We start from the raw sequence: 12,820 nt of genomic DNA on the forward strand, positions 1-12,820 counted from the left end.
TGACTGTTTACCTGGCTAATTGCATTGAATGGAAACATGGGATGCCTGGAGAAAAAACAGTTTTTGCTACGTACAATGAGGTCTGGGAATGGCTTATGAAACTAAAGCCGGGTCGCTGGTGTCCAGACATGAGCTTGGATAGTGTAAATAAAGAACACTCCATACACCAGGTTACGAAATATAGAAACTGAATGCATACCGCTCAAAGCACACCTTCTCAGCTATTTCCGCCATTCGCATAGTGCCAGTTCCCATCGTTATATAGCAACACCTCCCTCATTTTGCTTGACCGAACTGACAACGGCCGAGACCTGGAGCAGCTTGTCTATCAGAATGCGGATACCATCCTGAGGAGGCGCTTCAACATCAGGATCAAGATCGAGGTTACTCAAGCCTAAGTCCTCGTCGGCAGTGTTATATGAAGACTGTCCGTCTTTTGGTAGAAAACTGGTAAGAGTATTACCCCAGTTGGCCTTGCGACCGGTAGGAAGATGCTCCAGCTCCGAAAGACGGTTTGCCCACTCGGCATGACGAACAGCAAGACTCCACACTGGCTGCTGACCCGTGTGCCAGATGCGTGCGATCTCGACCTTGTAGGATGTCTCCTTGATTCCGAAAGAGTGCATGACAATCAGACGTTCAGTCACTAGGCAATCCTCGACAGCCGGTGATGTCTCCCATTCAGCAAAGAGGTCAGCAGACTGGGGATTGTAACCACGTTTCATCCTTACACCCTCCATAAACCGGGTAAGGAGGGGCGATATGCTCTTTGCAGACACAGGTTTTAGGGACTCCAGTGTAAATTGCCACCCACGACCTTCTCCTAGTTCCAATAGTTTGATATCCATGTGCTGCTTGAGACCTGCGGCGCCGGGCTCCAGCTCGTAGAATCGCGGCGTGTCCTTCTCATACAAACCTTCGTTATCATCAGTCCAGTCAACTTGGGCCAGGATATACTTTTCTGGCACAGTCACAGGCTTTTGGCCGGAAGTCGTTGGTCTCCCAGAATGGCGGATGCGTTCACGCGGCAGGCCAGCGGAGGAAGTGTTTGGATCCTGGAATATCCACATTCCTCGGAACATTGGTCTAGTTTTCTCGAGCGTGTCGGGTCTATAGCCAGAGTAGCTAGAGGATTTGATGGGTTCGAGGAGTTCGTCAGATGAGCAGAGAGATGTCAGCATCTGTTGGCCGGATATATCGTCGACCACCCTATTCAATTAGCGCCACCGTCTCGACACGATTTGATAGGATATCCACTTACCATCTCTCAACATTTAGTGGAAGGCGACCGTTGATTAATCTCAAAAATGTCCCCTTACTGTATTTGACCTCAACCTCGCTGTTCTTGATCTCGTCTGAGCGAACTGATAGACAGCCCAGACGAATGACCAAGTCATAAGCGCCTTTTCTTGATCTCACAGCTTCGAGAGCCAACTGAAACGAACGCTGAATCGTTGGCAGCTCCGATAAATGCAGTGTCTGTCCGCGAAAACTACCAGGAGGTTCCATCATGTCGCTTGGAAGAAAGCGGGGTGAAGTTCGGTTCTCGATTTGCGGCCACCATGGATCAGCTTGTCTGAAAACGACTTCCATGCCCTCTTGATCATCCAGAATCATGTTGGTTGAGCAGGGCCCCATTTCTTCAGTTTTGATTCTCTCAATCATGTTCTTCACCTCCTCTACAGCCACTTCTAGATTTGCAATCTCATGAGACTGGATTTTCATTTGCCAGTCGCCGCTCCTGTTGCCCAAGAGAGTGATGAATACTTCGTTGCGCGTTCTGAGGGCGTCCAATACCTCTAGCTTGTTGCCAAAGGCATCTCGAGGTGAGATATCGCGGTCGTTGAGTTCGGCAGGCCAGTGTACAATCATCTGCATTTGTAAGTTTAGGAATCACCAGGCGATTAAGAGGTACCCACCGTTTCCAGATCAACATCTTCAGATGGCGCCTCCTTGAATCTTTGCTTATGTCTCTGCTTTATATCATCAACTTGCTCGTAATACCACTTGTTCGGGTCGAACGCCGGCGTCTTTGCCCATGCTGACGAGTCTTTTGTCTTGTTCTGCGCTTTCGATATCCACTGGTTGATGTGACGAACAGCTTTCTCCAGGGCTGTGCCGGTCCCGAAGATATCAAATTGATAGATAATGCTGTGGTCTTGCTCCCATTTTTTATTCCAATGTGGAATTACAGCACATCCCGTGCTGACTTTGACGTCGCTGACGATCTGCTCTCGTTCTCTGGCATAAGTGGGGCGGCGGAACTCGGGAGGGACATAGATGACTTTGTTCGGCTTCTTTCCTTTGAATGCATTCTGGTCGGTCGTTGGGTTTGGTGGTCTAGCATTTCGTGGATCCATGGTTGCCGCTGGTTTATTATGGCAGAGAGGCTTCGCAATGGGATACAGAAGAGTTCTAATGGTGGCGTGCGGCTCTTAGGAAGTGGCAGAGGTGAGGTGATATGATGTAAGAGGCTAAAAGCAAACAGGCAATCGCGTCCAGCAACAGCAAGCGCACGTGTGCCGTGTTCTAACAAACTTCACCTTCACCAGACCGCGCAGGAGACGCAATGACATGTGGAAACTCGTGAAGCGTCAATAAGGGAAACCGACTGGGATTTGTCCATACCGCAAGTATCATAGCCTCGATATTCCCTATGCCGAATGACTTGTGATCAATGAGTATACAGGGAAGGCAACGGATATGAAAAGTGCGAGAGGATGATTCACTTGATATACTAAAGTGACCTAGATATCTATACTGAAAGGCAAGCTGCCTCACACCCAGAAAGGGTAATCGTATGTGGACGCAAAAATTCTTTATGAATACACTGTTATGAAACGAGGGATGGGCAATCTTTGATAGCAAGTGCAAAAAAACAATGAGATGTTACCCTCTTATCACGTGCGAAAAGATATCAAGCGAACACCAAGTACTGACTACGTGACACATACTTGAAGCCTAACAAGCAGCAAACAAAATCCTTTTCACAGAACATCCACAAAGACTTAAAAATGCACCAAGATTCTTAATCGGAGTTTTCAAAGATGCGAACGACACGGGGAATAGCCAGTGTTTAAACACGTTCAGGTACATCATTTCCAGAATCATATCTGTCTTCGTGTAAACATAACATCATTACATTCCAATTCATAACTCATGCTCTCATACCGTTGCTGTTCCCGATTACGTCGCAAACCGCCACGTCGTAACCTCTCCCGTCCTCTCCTCCTCCCGCTCAATTGCCTTGTTTTTCCTCTCCGCCCAGAATTTCGCGAGCAACGAGAAAACAATCGTAAGTCCACACCCAGCAATAATAATGCCACCGCCCATCTGGTACCTCGGCTCCTGGCTGCGCAAGAAGAAGTACGGGCTAAACCAGTGCGAGACAGACGACACGCAGTTGGCGATGGCGATGAGGGCTGCGCGCTTTGTGCGTGGACGCGGGACAACGGTTGTTTCCCACGAGAGTTGGATGTTGAGACCGACAAAGGGGCCTGAGCAGAGTAGGATGAGGGAGAAGTATCGGGCCCCGACGTTGAGAGTGGAAATCATAATGACAGCGCCGATGAGTGCCACGGAAATGGAACCGACGATGTGCCAGCAGTGTTCAAGTCTCTTGCCCGAGCTCCAAGACACAAGAAGTGTGACAAAGTACGCGATGACATATGGCGGTGCCTGTACGAGATATGTTTCGACCTTGCCAAATCCCAGGGTGCTAATGATCGAAGGGAAAAAGTCTTTGAAGCTTTGTGCAATGATGAGGGAGAAGTGCATGCCTGCGAAGAACCAGGTGAAGGGGTCTTTGACGGCTTGCCAGACACCACCCCACATGTCGCCTTCATCGTCTTCGCTCTTGCCACCAGCAGACACCAGAGCGCGGTATTGTGACATTTGTTGCTCTTCTTCAGTGAAGAAATAAGCACCGGTGTTGTTTGGGAAGTTTGGTAGACTAGGGAGTATTAATAATGTCTGATAGAGAAGGAGGGAAAACAGCGTCTTACAGCCAGAATCCAGCGATCGCAACCAAAATGGACACAATCCCCTCTAGCAAGAGAAACCACTGCCATGCATGTAGGCCGGCGACATTATCCATGTTGGTAAGAATGCCTGCAGCAAGGAGACCGGAAAAGACATTGCTGATAATAGTACCCGCGTGCCAGATGCCCATACGTAGAGGGGATTCTTCTTTTGTATACCACGACGAGGTCATGAGCGTGATAACGGGGAGGAACGGACCTTCTGTAATGCCTATCAGGAGGCGACACAGCATAAAAGCCCAAGGTGATTTCGCCGCCGGCATGCATATAGTGATGAAGGACCAGGCAAGCATGATACAGGGCATAAGGACTCGCGGCGACGACTTGGCGATGATAACGTTACCCGGAACCTGAGAAATGATGTAGCCAACGTAGAAGAGTGAGATTCCCGCACTCCATTCCACGTCCGTCATGCCCAGGTCTTCTTGCATGCCAGCAAGTCGCGCGTTGGACACATTGATTCGATCGAGGTAGCTGAAGAAATGGTATGTCAGTGCCACAATCTCGACTACCATGTACTGAGAGAAGGAAAACGTACTTCATCAGCAGCATTATAGTAATGCACGGCAGGAACTTCCAGTCCAATTTCTTTAGAACAGCCTTGTTCAGCGCCTTGAGCTCATCTTCGGTTTTGTTCACCAGGAGCGGATATTGCTGCAGGTAGCCCGCTTCAGCGTTGACATTAGCATCCTCAATCTTAATAATCTCGATGCTCCGTTTTGAGTCCGAGTCGATCGCCATTGTGCTGGAAGTGATTTGAAAGGGTAAACTATGTATATTATCGAGCTCGATATGCAATCGAGGCTCCGTGGATTGAACATTGAGATCCACGACCTGCTAATCGTCTTTATACTTGTTGTCACTCACATTGGCGCATATGCAATCTCTCGAATAGTCGTCCCCAATGCTTGGCAGTTCCTGGGCAACTTCATCCCCGGACCCCAGATGTTTTCCCCGCGACCCAGTATTCTAGCGTAGACTGTTTGTCTTGGGACTTACGGGATGTCGAAAGCGTGCTCGGGGCTACGGCCGATGCGGGGAAACTTTTCGGACGTGACCGAGACGGATGGTGCACGACTCGTGTCGAGGCGTCCGATGCCCCGAGGCAGGTATCCTATGACTTGAACAGTCATTGCGTGTACCAAGATGTGTACAAAAGAGGGTTGGAGTCTCGAGTTATGGTAAGCATACTCTTACAAAGACATTTTTCAAGATTGTCTTGCCATCTCGCCTTTGTAGCTTGTCTTGAGTTTTCTTGAACCGACTAAATCATCGCTTGACTACTATACACACTATGGCGGAAGTCACCCTCCCTAACTCTCTTCGAGAGAAAATGCTCAGAGATGAGGTGGCATACACGCTTTCAGTCAAGCTTGTACGCAGTGTCGAGTTGCCAATGATGGCAAAGACTGCTGGGTTCGATGGTATCTTGATCGATATGGAGCATTCATCTTTCGACCTAGACACCACAAGTGAGTCATTTGTCTTCGACACTATCTCGCTACGCTAAGAGTAAATTCAGGCCAAATATGCATTGCTGCACTTTATGCAGGTATTGCGCCCATCGTCCGTGTGCCCTCCAAAGATTCATGGTTCATCGCGAGAGTGCTCGACGGTGGCGCACTTGGCGTCATTGTGCCTCACATACGGTCCGTCCAAGATGCCAAAGATGTCGTCGCTGCCGCCAAGTTCCAGCCACAGGGTCACCGATCTTCTGTAAACAACTTGCCCCACTTCCAATATCGTCATATTGCGGCGAAGAAGACAAATCCTGTGGTCAACACCAACACATTAGTCATTCCCATGGTGGAGACCCTAGAAGCCGTCGAGTGTGTAGAAGAGCTTGCAGCTGTTGATGGCGTTGACTCACTACTTATCGGTACCAACGACATGACAGCTGAGATGGGCATTCCAGGCGAATATGACAACCCAAGATTGACTGAAGTGTACGAAAAGACGATCAGTGCATGCAAGAAGCATGGAAAGTATGTCGGAATTGGAGGATTACATTCAAGGCTGGATCTTGTAGAGAAATTTTGCGCAATGGGAGCCAGGTGGGTCATGGCAGCCACAGATGGTCCACTGCTACTTGGAGGTGCTACAAAGAGAGCAGGAGAGATGGCACAACTGAGCCAAAGGGTTAAGGCCTCGAGCTCGGCCGCCGACGTCAAGACTGCCAAGAGTAATGGCGCAAGCAACGGTGTTCCAGAGAAGCTAAACGGTAATGCTGTTCAAATAGCAGAGGTTCCGACAGATGGCCATTAGATGTCAAGAGAAATTTAAGTCGTAGTATCTCCAATGGCTGAACCTTTGTGACTTGTGTCATTCGTGTTTGCCTCGATACTCGTAAGTAAGATGGGTGTTGGAGTATAGCGTAGTCATGCAGCGTATGTCTCCACTAAAAGGAGTTTTTTTTAGAAAGAGGTCGCCTGGTTGAAGATAGCCTAGAGATTTTTACGCCCAGGCATTCCGCCCTATGATGAAACAATGTCCGAATAAGTTTGTAATAACGAAAGAAAGCGTAAGTTCAAGGCGTAAATCCCCTCAAAATCATATTTCGCAAGGGCTTCGAAATACATATTTCTGAACGATCAATAAGATCGCGAAGGTGCGACGGAGACGAAAGTTGCCTATTGTCTATCGAGATAGCGCGATACTCCGAGAGCACATCTCTCAGGCTGCGGACGGGGGGATACCGCATTGAGAGTATCGTCAGGACATTGATAGCTTGCGCTACAAGGCTTTTCCGTGCAGCTATACGCGCCATAGTTTGCTCGGTCAGATTCACGCCAGGCTCATTTACCATGCGTGACTGCATGATTATGACGCCAGCCGCAAATACATCGAAAGCGTCAAAAGCTACAGGTGCGCACCGCTGTTCCAGAAGATGGGTTTCTAAGAGATTGAGGTAGTTTTCGATATCTGGCTCGGCTCCACACAATATCAAATTCCAATTTTGGTCATTCTGGAATGATATTCGCTTGACTATCTCGATAAGACCACGGACTAGCATTTGGAGATGCGAGAGCAACGGAGCTGCGGGTGTATCCATAATATCGTACCAGTGGCGAAGGTTGATGTAGTGAACCCAAGGGTCTGTCGTAGCCTCTGAACGATTGGACCGGAGTAATTGAGCATGCTCGACTAGACAGCGAAGTCGCCCATCGTCGTTGTCAATTTCTGTCGAAGTCGGCGACGAAACCAGTACGTCATTATCACTGAGACAAAACGGTCGATCTAGTGCAGTACTGATGTACGTGTCTAATGTGTAGAGCGTCCAAAAGGCTCTGCAGCTGTTTCGTTTGTTCTCGTTGTCTGACTCCAAGTCAGATAACCTACTTGTGTGCATACCGGACGCAACACAGCGCGTCATTGCCAAGCCTAGTAAATGCCAAGTTGAACCTCCGAGTGCTGTGTACATCGAGTAGATTGTCAATGCGACTAAGCACTGAACAGTCGATAAGTCACTCGCGCGGTCGAATACGCGAGGTAACAGGTCTACCGCGCACGCTGCATACTTGCTCGCGATGACTTCAGTGTACGTATAACCTGGCGACACAAGAAGGCCTGTGGCGAGCCCGAACAGCATCATAACAGTCGTCTCGGGTAGCTCTGCGTCAACTGCGGTATTACCTGGTTGTATGGTTAGTCTAGGGACGAGCGTGAAGGGCACGAAAAAAGATTGTATAGCATCAACCGTTCAAGGTCGCTTTCAGATGATAACTTGAATCACGCTGACAACATGCAACCTTTGGAAAGCTTACCAGTAGCAGCATCCCTATCGCCCTGTTGGGTTTGCAAAGCAGCGTTGAACACATCTCTCAGGTCTCCGCTGGCTATGAACGGATAAGACTGCTGCACAAACTCGATGTATTTGTCGAGTGCAGCGCTGTTTACAGTTCTACTTTGCTCGTAATGTGCCACAATAACGTCGTTACAAAGATTAGCCAGAGTGGCAGAATGAGCAGCATGGTGATCCTGAGACGTTGAGGGATTTGCCCCTGACACCCCAATTGCAGCATACAGTAAAGTTGGGAAAGAGAGGCCCTGGGTTGGGAAGGGTTGACGATCCGCCCGCTGCGCGCCCATAGCAGCTAGTGACAGATACGATGCTTCTTCTATCGTATCATGCAGGTCACCGTTTGGATGGTCCGCGACCTCGGACAATCCTGGTACATCAGTGAGTTGGTGAGTGTCATCTTGGTCTCTAGGTGAATCGTGTGCTTGTCTCGATGGTGTGGTATCCTGCAAGGGCTCTTCCCGAAGTTGTGTTTCGAGTGTTTGAATCCTAATCTTCAAGGACTCCACATAACTCAAGCCGCTCAGTCCAGGTGTTTCAGCTGTGGAGCCGAGTCGGCGTTGCACACATGTGGTTGAAGCTTCACGACATTGCGTGCAAGGAAAGTCGCGCGAGCACTAGAGGAGGTCATGAGCGCGATAAGTCTGTACGGGAACGGCAGGACAACCTTCTGCTTTCTCCTCCAGCACCTCTCGCAAGCCTGTATCATAATGCATGCCATGTGCACGTCTTAGTGCCATGGCTTAGAATATGTCATCAGTGTTGGTGTTTATACAAAGGATGCACTACACTTAAACGTCAAAATTGGCAGCCGAGGCCAAAGCTCGCCTCGGCTTGGCCTACTAGTAGTAAGTAGTAGAAAGCCTCGAGTTCATCTACCAATCAAACAACCGCACCCTATGGGGTATTCGACACGGTCCGACTGTGGCCAATAATTCACAGCTCAAGGTGCATTCGGACCATGCGCCGCGTAGATAGACTATTGTCGCATTTGACCAATGGCGATTCCCAAGTAGTATGTGGGCCTTCGGCGCCGTTGGAACCCTCCGAACCCTCCGGCTACAAGAAGAGGTTGCCATCGGACACGACCGAGCAGCATCCTTCGGCAATGGATGATACTGTGGGGCTCCATGATGCCCCAACGCCTTGAACATTCAGCGCACTGCACCAGTGGCACCGGCTATCACTGCGTGCTCCAACGCGTCGGACATGTGTCGTTTGCCGGCTGGACCAGTCACCATGTAGATGTGACTCAAACATGGACATAAAATCAAGCCATGTCTTCTGCACGAGTAAAGAGACACAAGCCTCGTTGCTGGCATCTTCGCGACCAAGCTATACTAGCATTTACGCTTCTTGCACGAATAAACAATGGCACCAAGTCGCATCGACTCGCCTGCAGAGCCTCCATCTGCTGGCAAAGGAGCTAAGCCGACTGTGTACCTCCTTGATACCTTCCATCCTACAGCCGTAAAACATGCGCAATCTTTGTTTGACGTCGTTCTTCCCGATGACAGTCGACATGCTGAGTGGCGGGAAAATGCGGAGTATCTGCTCATCCGCAGCTCGTACCTGACAGCGGATGATGTGAAGTCAGCCCCTAGACTCAAGGCGCTTGGCAAGCAAGGTGTTGGTATGAAACTTCCATCGTTCCCAAGACGGGTTGATCCTAATTACGGAATAGGTATTGATAAGATCGATGCCGCAGCATGCCGCGAACGCGACATCAAAATCTTCAATACTCCTGGCGTCAATGCACAGGCTGTTGCCGAAACAGTACTCACTCTGACCATGTCTGTGGCACGTCAAGTAGGCCGCATTACCGCACTGCAAAGCACTGGACAGACCATACCAAAGGAGAAGTGTTCTGGCCTTATAATAAGCCAAAAGACAATCGGAATAGTCGGCATGGGAAACATAGGTCAGAAGGTGGCCAGGATATTCCAGGGAGGCCTGGGCTGCAGCATCGTCGCATATGACCCACTGTTGCCGGAAGACGCGTGGACAGACATACCTCACACACGCGCTAAATCGTTGGAGCAAGTTCTGGAGACTTCTGATATCGTTACACTTCACATCCCTCTCCTCCCTCAGACGCGAAATCTCATTGGTTATACACAAATTTCCCGGATGAAGCGGAACGCGATTCTCATCAATACTGCACGTGGCGGCATCATCAATGAGGCCGACTTAGAGCGAGCGCTGAAAGAGGAGCTCCTCTTTGGTGCAGGTCTCGATTGCCATGAGCAAGAGCCGCCCACACAAGAGCGATACGGCGGGCTTTGGGGTACCGGCCGTGTGGTAAGTACACCACATATTGGTGCCGCTACTGCTCAAACACAGATGGAGACGGCTATAGCAGCGATTGATCGATTGGCGGAGTACATAAGGAGTCAATAGTTGAATGACATTTGATCCCAAAAATTGCCGTCTAGAGGTAGTGAACCCCATGCGTACTCTCCAAGTCCAGCCTCCAATTGGGTCATGAGGTTATTGGTCAGGCTGAAATCGAACTGTTGAGAACCAAGTCCATAGTGTGGGTCAAACTGACCATTTCCGGGGCCCAAGTCAATGTTGTCCTGCGACATGGCGCCGGCCATCGTACCACAAGCCTGCTCAAGGTCTCCGGTCATAACGGTTGAGTTATTATGGACAGGGTGCGCTCCAGAGTCATGCATTGGATCCTGGCTGGGATTAGAAGTCTCAACTCTAGGCAGATTCTCTTTAAGACATTCATCTTTCAGAACATCGAAGACCACGGCGGCAGATGCCGCATCTGGCATTTTGTCCTTGAAGTAAGACAGAATAGCACTGCATAGAGCCAGTGTCCTGGCTGGATGGCGCTGCTCAAAGTCTGCTTCTATACTACTTTTCAGTAGCTCGAGACTGATACAGAACGTGACAGTCAGTCCAGCCGTGAAGATCACTTGAAAATAACTGCGTGTCCAAGTGATTGCGCGTTTCTCCATCAACGTAGAATACAGCTCAATAATTCTGCTGGCAGAAACATAACAGGCTGTCAGTATTTCCTTTACAGCAGCACCTGCATACGGCTTGGATGGTACGTTGTGCATCGCACCCCGAGCCAGGAGCAGCATATCCTTCTCATGCAAAAAGTCATGCCATTCAGGTCGCTCATATAGGGATCGTGGGTAGAGGAAGATTGGTGCGGTTGCCCGCCATTCGTTCAGTTCTGATCGTAACCGTGTGAAGGCTGTGTAGACGTGACCGATGGACTTGAACTCAGTTGATCTTCCAAAACCGGTAGCGTTTGAGGCTACTGCGCTTCGGCTACTGTAAAATGTCGAATGTATCCGAGAGCTGATTCGCCTGAGCTGAATGCAAATGATGAACACGGATACTTCGGAAGGCCCCGGGCCACGCTTAGGCATCAGATCAAGACTCGTTATGCTTGAATTGACCAGGTAATCGTCGTCTGCATCGAAAGGAAGCTCTACCTCGATATCCGATTCTGCGATTGCAAATGGTCGTCCCAGAATTCCGGAGCTATACCGGTCAAGCACATAGCACTCCCAGAAGACGCGGCGTCGATGCTGCTCGACGAGAGGGTCCAAGGGATGTGCCGGCTTCAAATGCAGCTTCCACTCGATGCATTGCCTCATACACAACTGGGATATCTCCCACAACGAAGCACCAATATGGTGATACATGCCGAATCTGGCTACCAGTAGAAGATTCTGAATTGCATCGATATCGCGTATGAGTGGTATTCGCCCAAGATAGTCCTCGGCTGCCATGAAGTAGCCATACGGATGATCGTTAGTGATGCCTGCGCGATAGCGTGTAGTGGCACTGATAGCAAAGACCATAAGCAATCTGAAGTAGTCTTGGTCCGAAGAAGTTGCCGATGCATTGTAGACGCGATTGAAAATGCCGAGAACGTCTTGGCGCAAAAGGAATGTGTGATGTATGTGGAAGCGGGTAAAGTAGTTTTCTAAAAGCTGCTCCGCTTCCTGCACTGCCGGCAGAGGATTTGGCGAAAGATGGAGTTGCTGGATCCCAGGACGCGTCGCTAGTTGGTTGAGTATGTGCGTTCGGTGGTGTTGCCATTTCGCTTCAGAGAGTATGCTACGCAGGAATCCGAGGCCGCTGCCATCGCCAACAAACCCGCCATGTGAGGTATGGCTGCCTCCCGTTGGAAGCCCGGCTGGTGTCGCCTGCGGTGCTTCGATAGTGCTATGGCTCGTTTCAGGTCTGCCGGCAGCTTTTTCGTCTAATCTTGCCTTTAAGTCGGCCTCTTGAACCTCGAGCTGTCGGATGTAATCTCGTGCATATTGTTCACCTGTTGCCGGATCGGTGATGATGCAAGCCACATTTCCCTTTGTGCAACTGGTACATTTTGGCGCCTGTCGGTCGCACTTGACCTTGCGCAGCTTGCATTTTTGACAGGCTGGAAGCTCGTTAGACATGCCTGTCCATCGGGTGTGGTTGCCGCCAGAAGATGTAGCTTGTTTTAAACGTAAGAAGGACGGTGGGGATCCCCAGAAACCAAGCATGGCATGCGCACATTACTTACCTGGAATGAACTAGTGCAATTAGTCAGCGTCGTGTCAAGCAGATCAAACACGGATCCCTGTCCGCGGCCACTATGTGCTTACAAGTACACCTCGAGGCGAGGTGAAAGACGGCTGATTCGCCGACATCCCAAAACGGAAATCATGCAATAAGACGTCGGGAAAAAGAAAGCACTCCCTACTGTCGCTCATGCCCGAAAAAAGGCAATATTCTCGACCGACAGTACCTTTCTGGCGCTCCTACGCGACGGCTGAGTCTAGGCAGACGGCGGCTTGTGCAAGAGCAACTCAGAGAAGGCCAAAAAAGAATAAACTCTCACATCGTCATACTGCGGGCCATTTGCATTATGTGATGGGCTTTGAACATGCTCCATCGTCCCGATCGGCGGATGCGGGAGCTAGCGCTTCCGCCGTTACTGTGTCCGTGCGCGGAATGCGCGGATTCG

General features: G+C 49.9%; 8 protein-coding genes across 8 annotated transcripts; 3 read left to right on the top strand and 5 right to left on the bottom strand.

The window, feature by feature from the left end:
• Positions 1–257: 257 nt before the first annotated feature.
• On the bottom strand, positions 258–2,360 carry COCMIDRAFT_104846 (uncharacterized protein; the record flags this gene model as incomplete). The annotated part of the gene is made up of 3 exons (XM_007693372.1): positions 258–1,209; positions 1,262–1,872; positions 1,935–2,360. The coding sequence occupies 3 exons, from the start codon at positions 2,358–2,360 to the stop codon at positions 258–260; spliced, it is 1,989 nt and encodes a 662-aa protein (XP_007691562.1).
• Positions 2,361–3,186: 826 nt separating this feature from the next.
• Positions 3,187–4,781, bottom strand: COCMIDRAFT_29378 (uncharacterized protein; the record flags this gene model as incomplete). Its single annotated transcript, XM_007693360.1, has 3 exons — positions 3,187–3,952; positions 4,005–4,514; positions 4,579–4,781. The coding sequence occupies 3 exons, from the start codon at positions 4,779–4,781 to the stop codon at positions 3,187–3,189; spliced, it is 1,479 nt and encodes a 492-aa protein (XP_007691550.1).
• A 51-nt stretch (positions 4,782–4,832) lies between these two features.
• Positions 4,833–5,018, top strand: COCMIDRAFT_104850 (uncharacterized protein; the record flags this gene model as incomplete). The annotated part of the gene is made up of 1 exon (XM_007693373.1): positions 4,833–5,018. One exon carries the CDS (start codon positions 4,833–4,835, stop codon positions 5,016–5,018), a length of 186 nt encoding a protein of 61 aa, XP_007691563.1.
• A 316-nt stretch (positions 5,019–5,334) lies between these two features.
• COCMIDRAFT_104877 (uncharacterized protein) lies at positions 5,335–6,305 on the top strand (the record flags this gene model as incomplete). The annotated part of the gene is made up of 2 exons (XM_007693374.1): positions 5,335–5,512; positions 5,563–6,305. The coding sequence occupies 2 exons, from the start codon at positions 5,335–5,337 to the stop codon at positions 6,303–6,305; spliced, it is 921 nt and encodes a 306-aa protein (XP_007691564.1).
• A 262-nt stretch (positions 6,306–6,567) lies between these two features.
• COCMIDRAFT_39968 (uncharacterized protein) lies at positions 6,568–8,579 on the bottom strand (the record flags this gene model as incomplete). Its single annotated transcript, XM_007693363.1, has 4 exons — positions 6,568–6,813; positions 6,844–7,673; positions 7,805–8,380; positions 8,507–8,579. 4 exons carry the CDS (start codon positions 8,577–8,579, stop codon positions 6,568–6,570), a joined length of 1,725 nt encoding a protein of 574 aa, XP_007691553.1.
• Positions 8,580–9,210: 631 nt separating this feature from the next.
• Positions 9,211–10,228, top strand: COCMIDRAFT_104888 (uncharacterized protein; the record flags this gene model as incomplete). Its single annotated transcript, XM_007693375.1, has 3 exons — positions 9,211–9,472; positions 9,524–10,140; positions 10,202–10,228. 3 exons carry the CDS (start codon positions 9,211–9,213, stop codon positions 10,226–10,228), a joined length of 906 nt encoding a protein of 301 aa, XP_007691565.1.
• A 4-nt stretch (positions 10,229–10,232) lies between these two features.
• COCMIDRAFT_104893 (uncharacterized protein) lies at positions 10,233–11,462 on the bottom strand (the record flags this gene model as incomplete). The annotated part of the gene is made up of 2 exons (XM_007693376.1): positions 10,233–11,091; positions 11,194–11,462. The coding sequence occupies 2 exons, from the start codon at positions 11,460–11,462 to the stop codon at positions 10,233–10,235; spliced, it is 1,128 nt and encodes a 375-aa protein (XP_007691566.1).
• Positions 11,463–11,789: 327 nt separating this feature from the next.
• On the bottom strand, positions 11,790–12,269 carry COCMIDRAFT_104894 (uncharacterized protein; the record flags this gene model as incomplete). Its single annotated transcript, XM_007693377.1, has 1 exon — positions 11,790–12,269. A coding segment is annotated over one exon (480 nt), but the record flags the coding sequence as incomplete, so codon positions are not given.
• Positions 12,270–12,820: the final 551 nt, after the last annotated feature.

This window comes from Bipolaris oryzae (assembly GCF_000523455.1).
Source record: "Bipolaris oryzae ATCC 44560 unplaced genomic scaffold scaffold_162, whole genome shotgun sequence".
Lineage (NCBI taxonomy): Eukaryota > Fungi > Ascomycota > Dothideomycetes > Pleosporales > Pleosporaceae > Bipolaris > Bipolaris oryzae.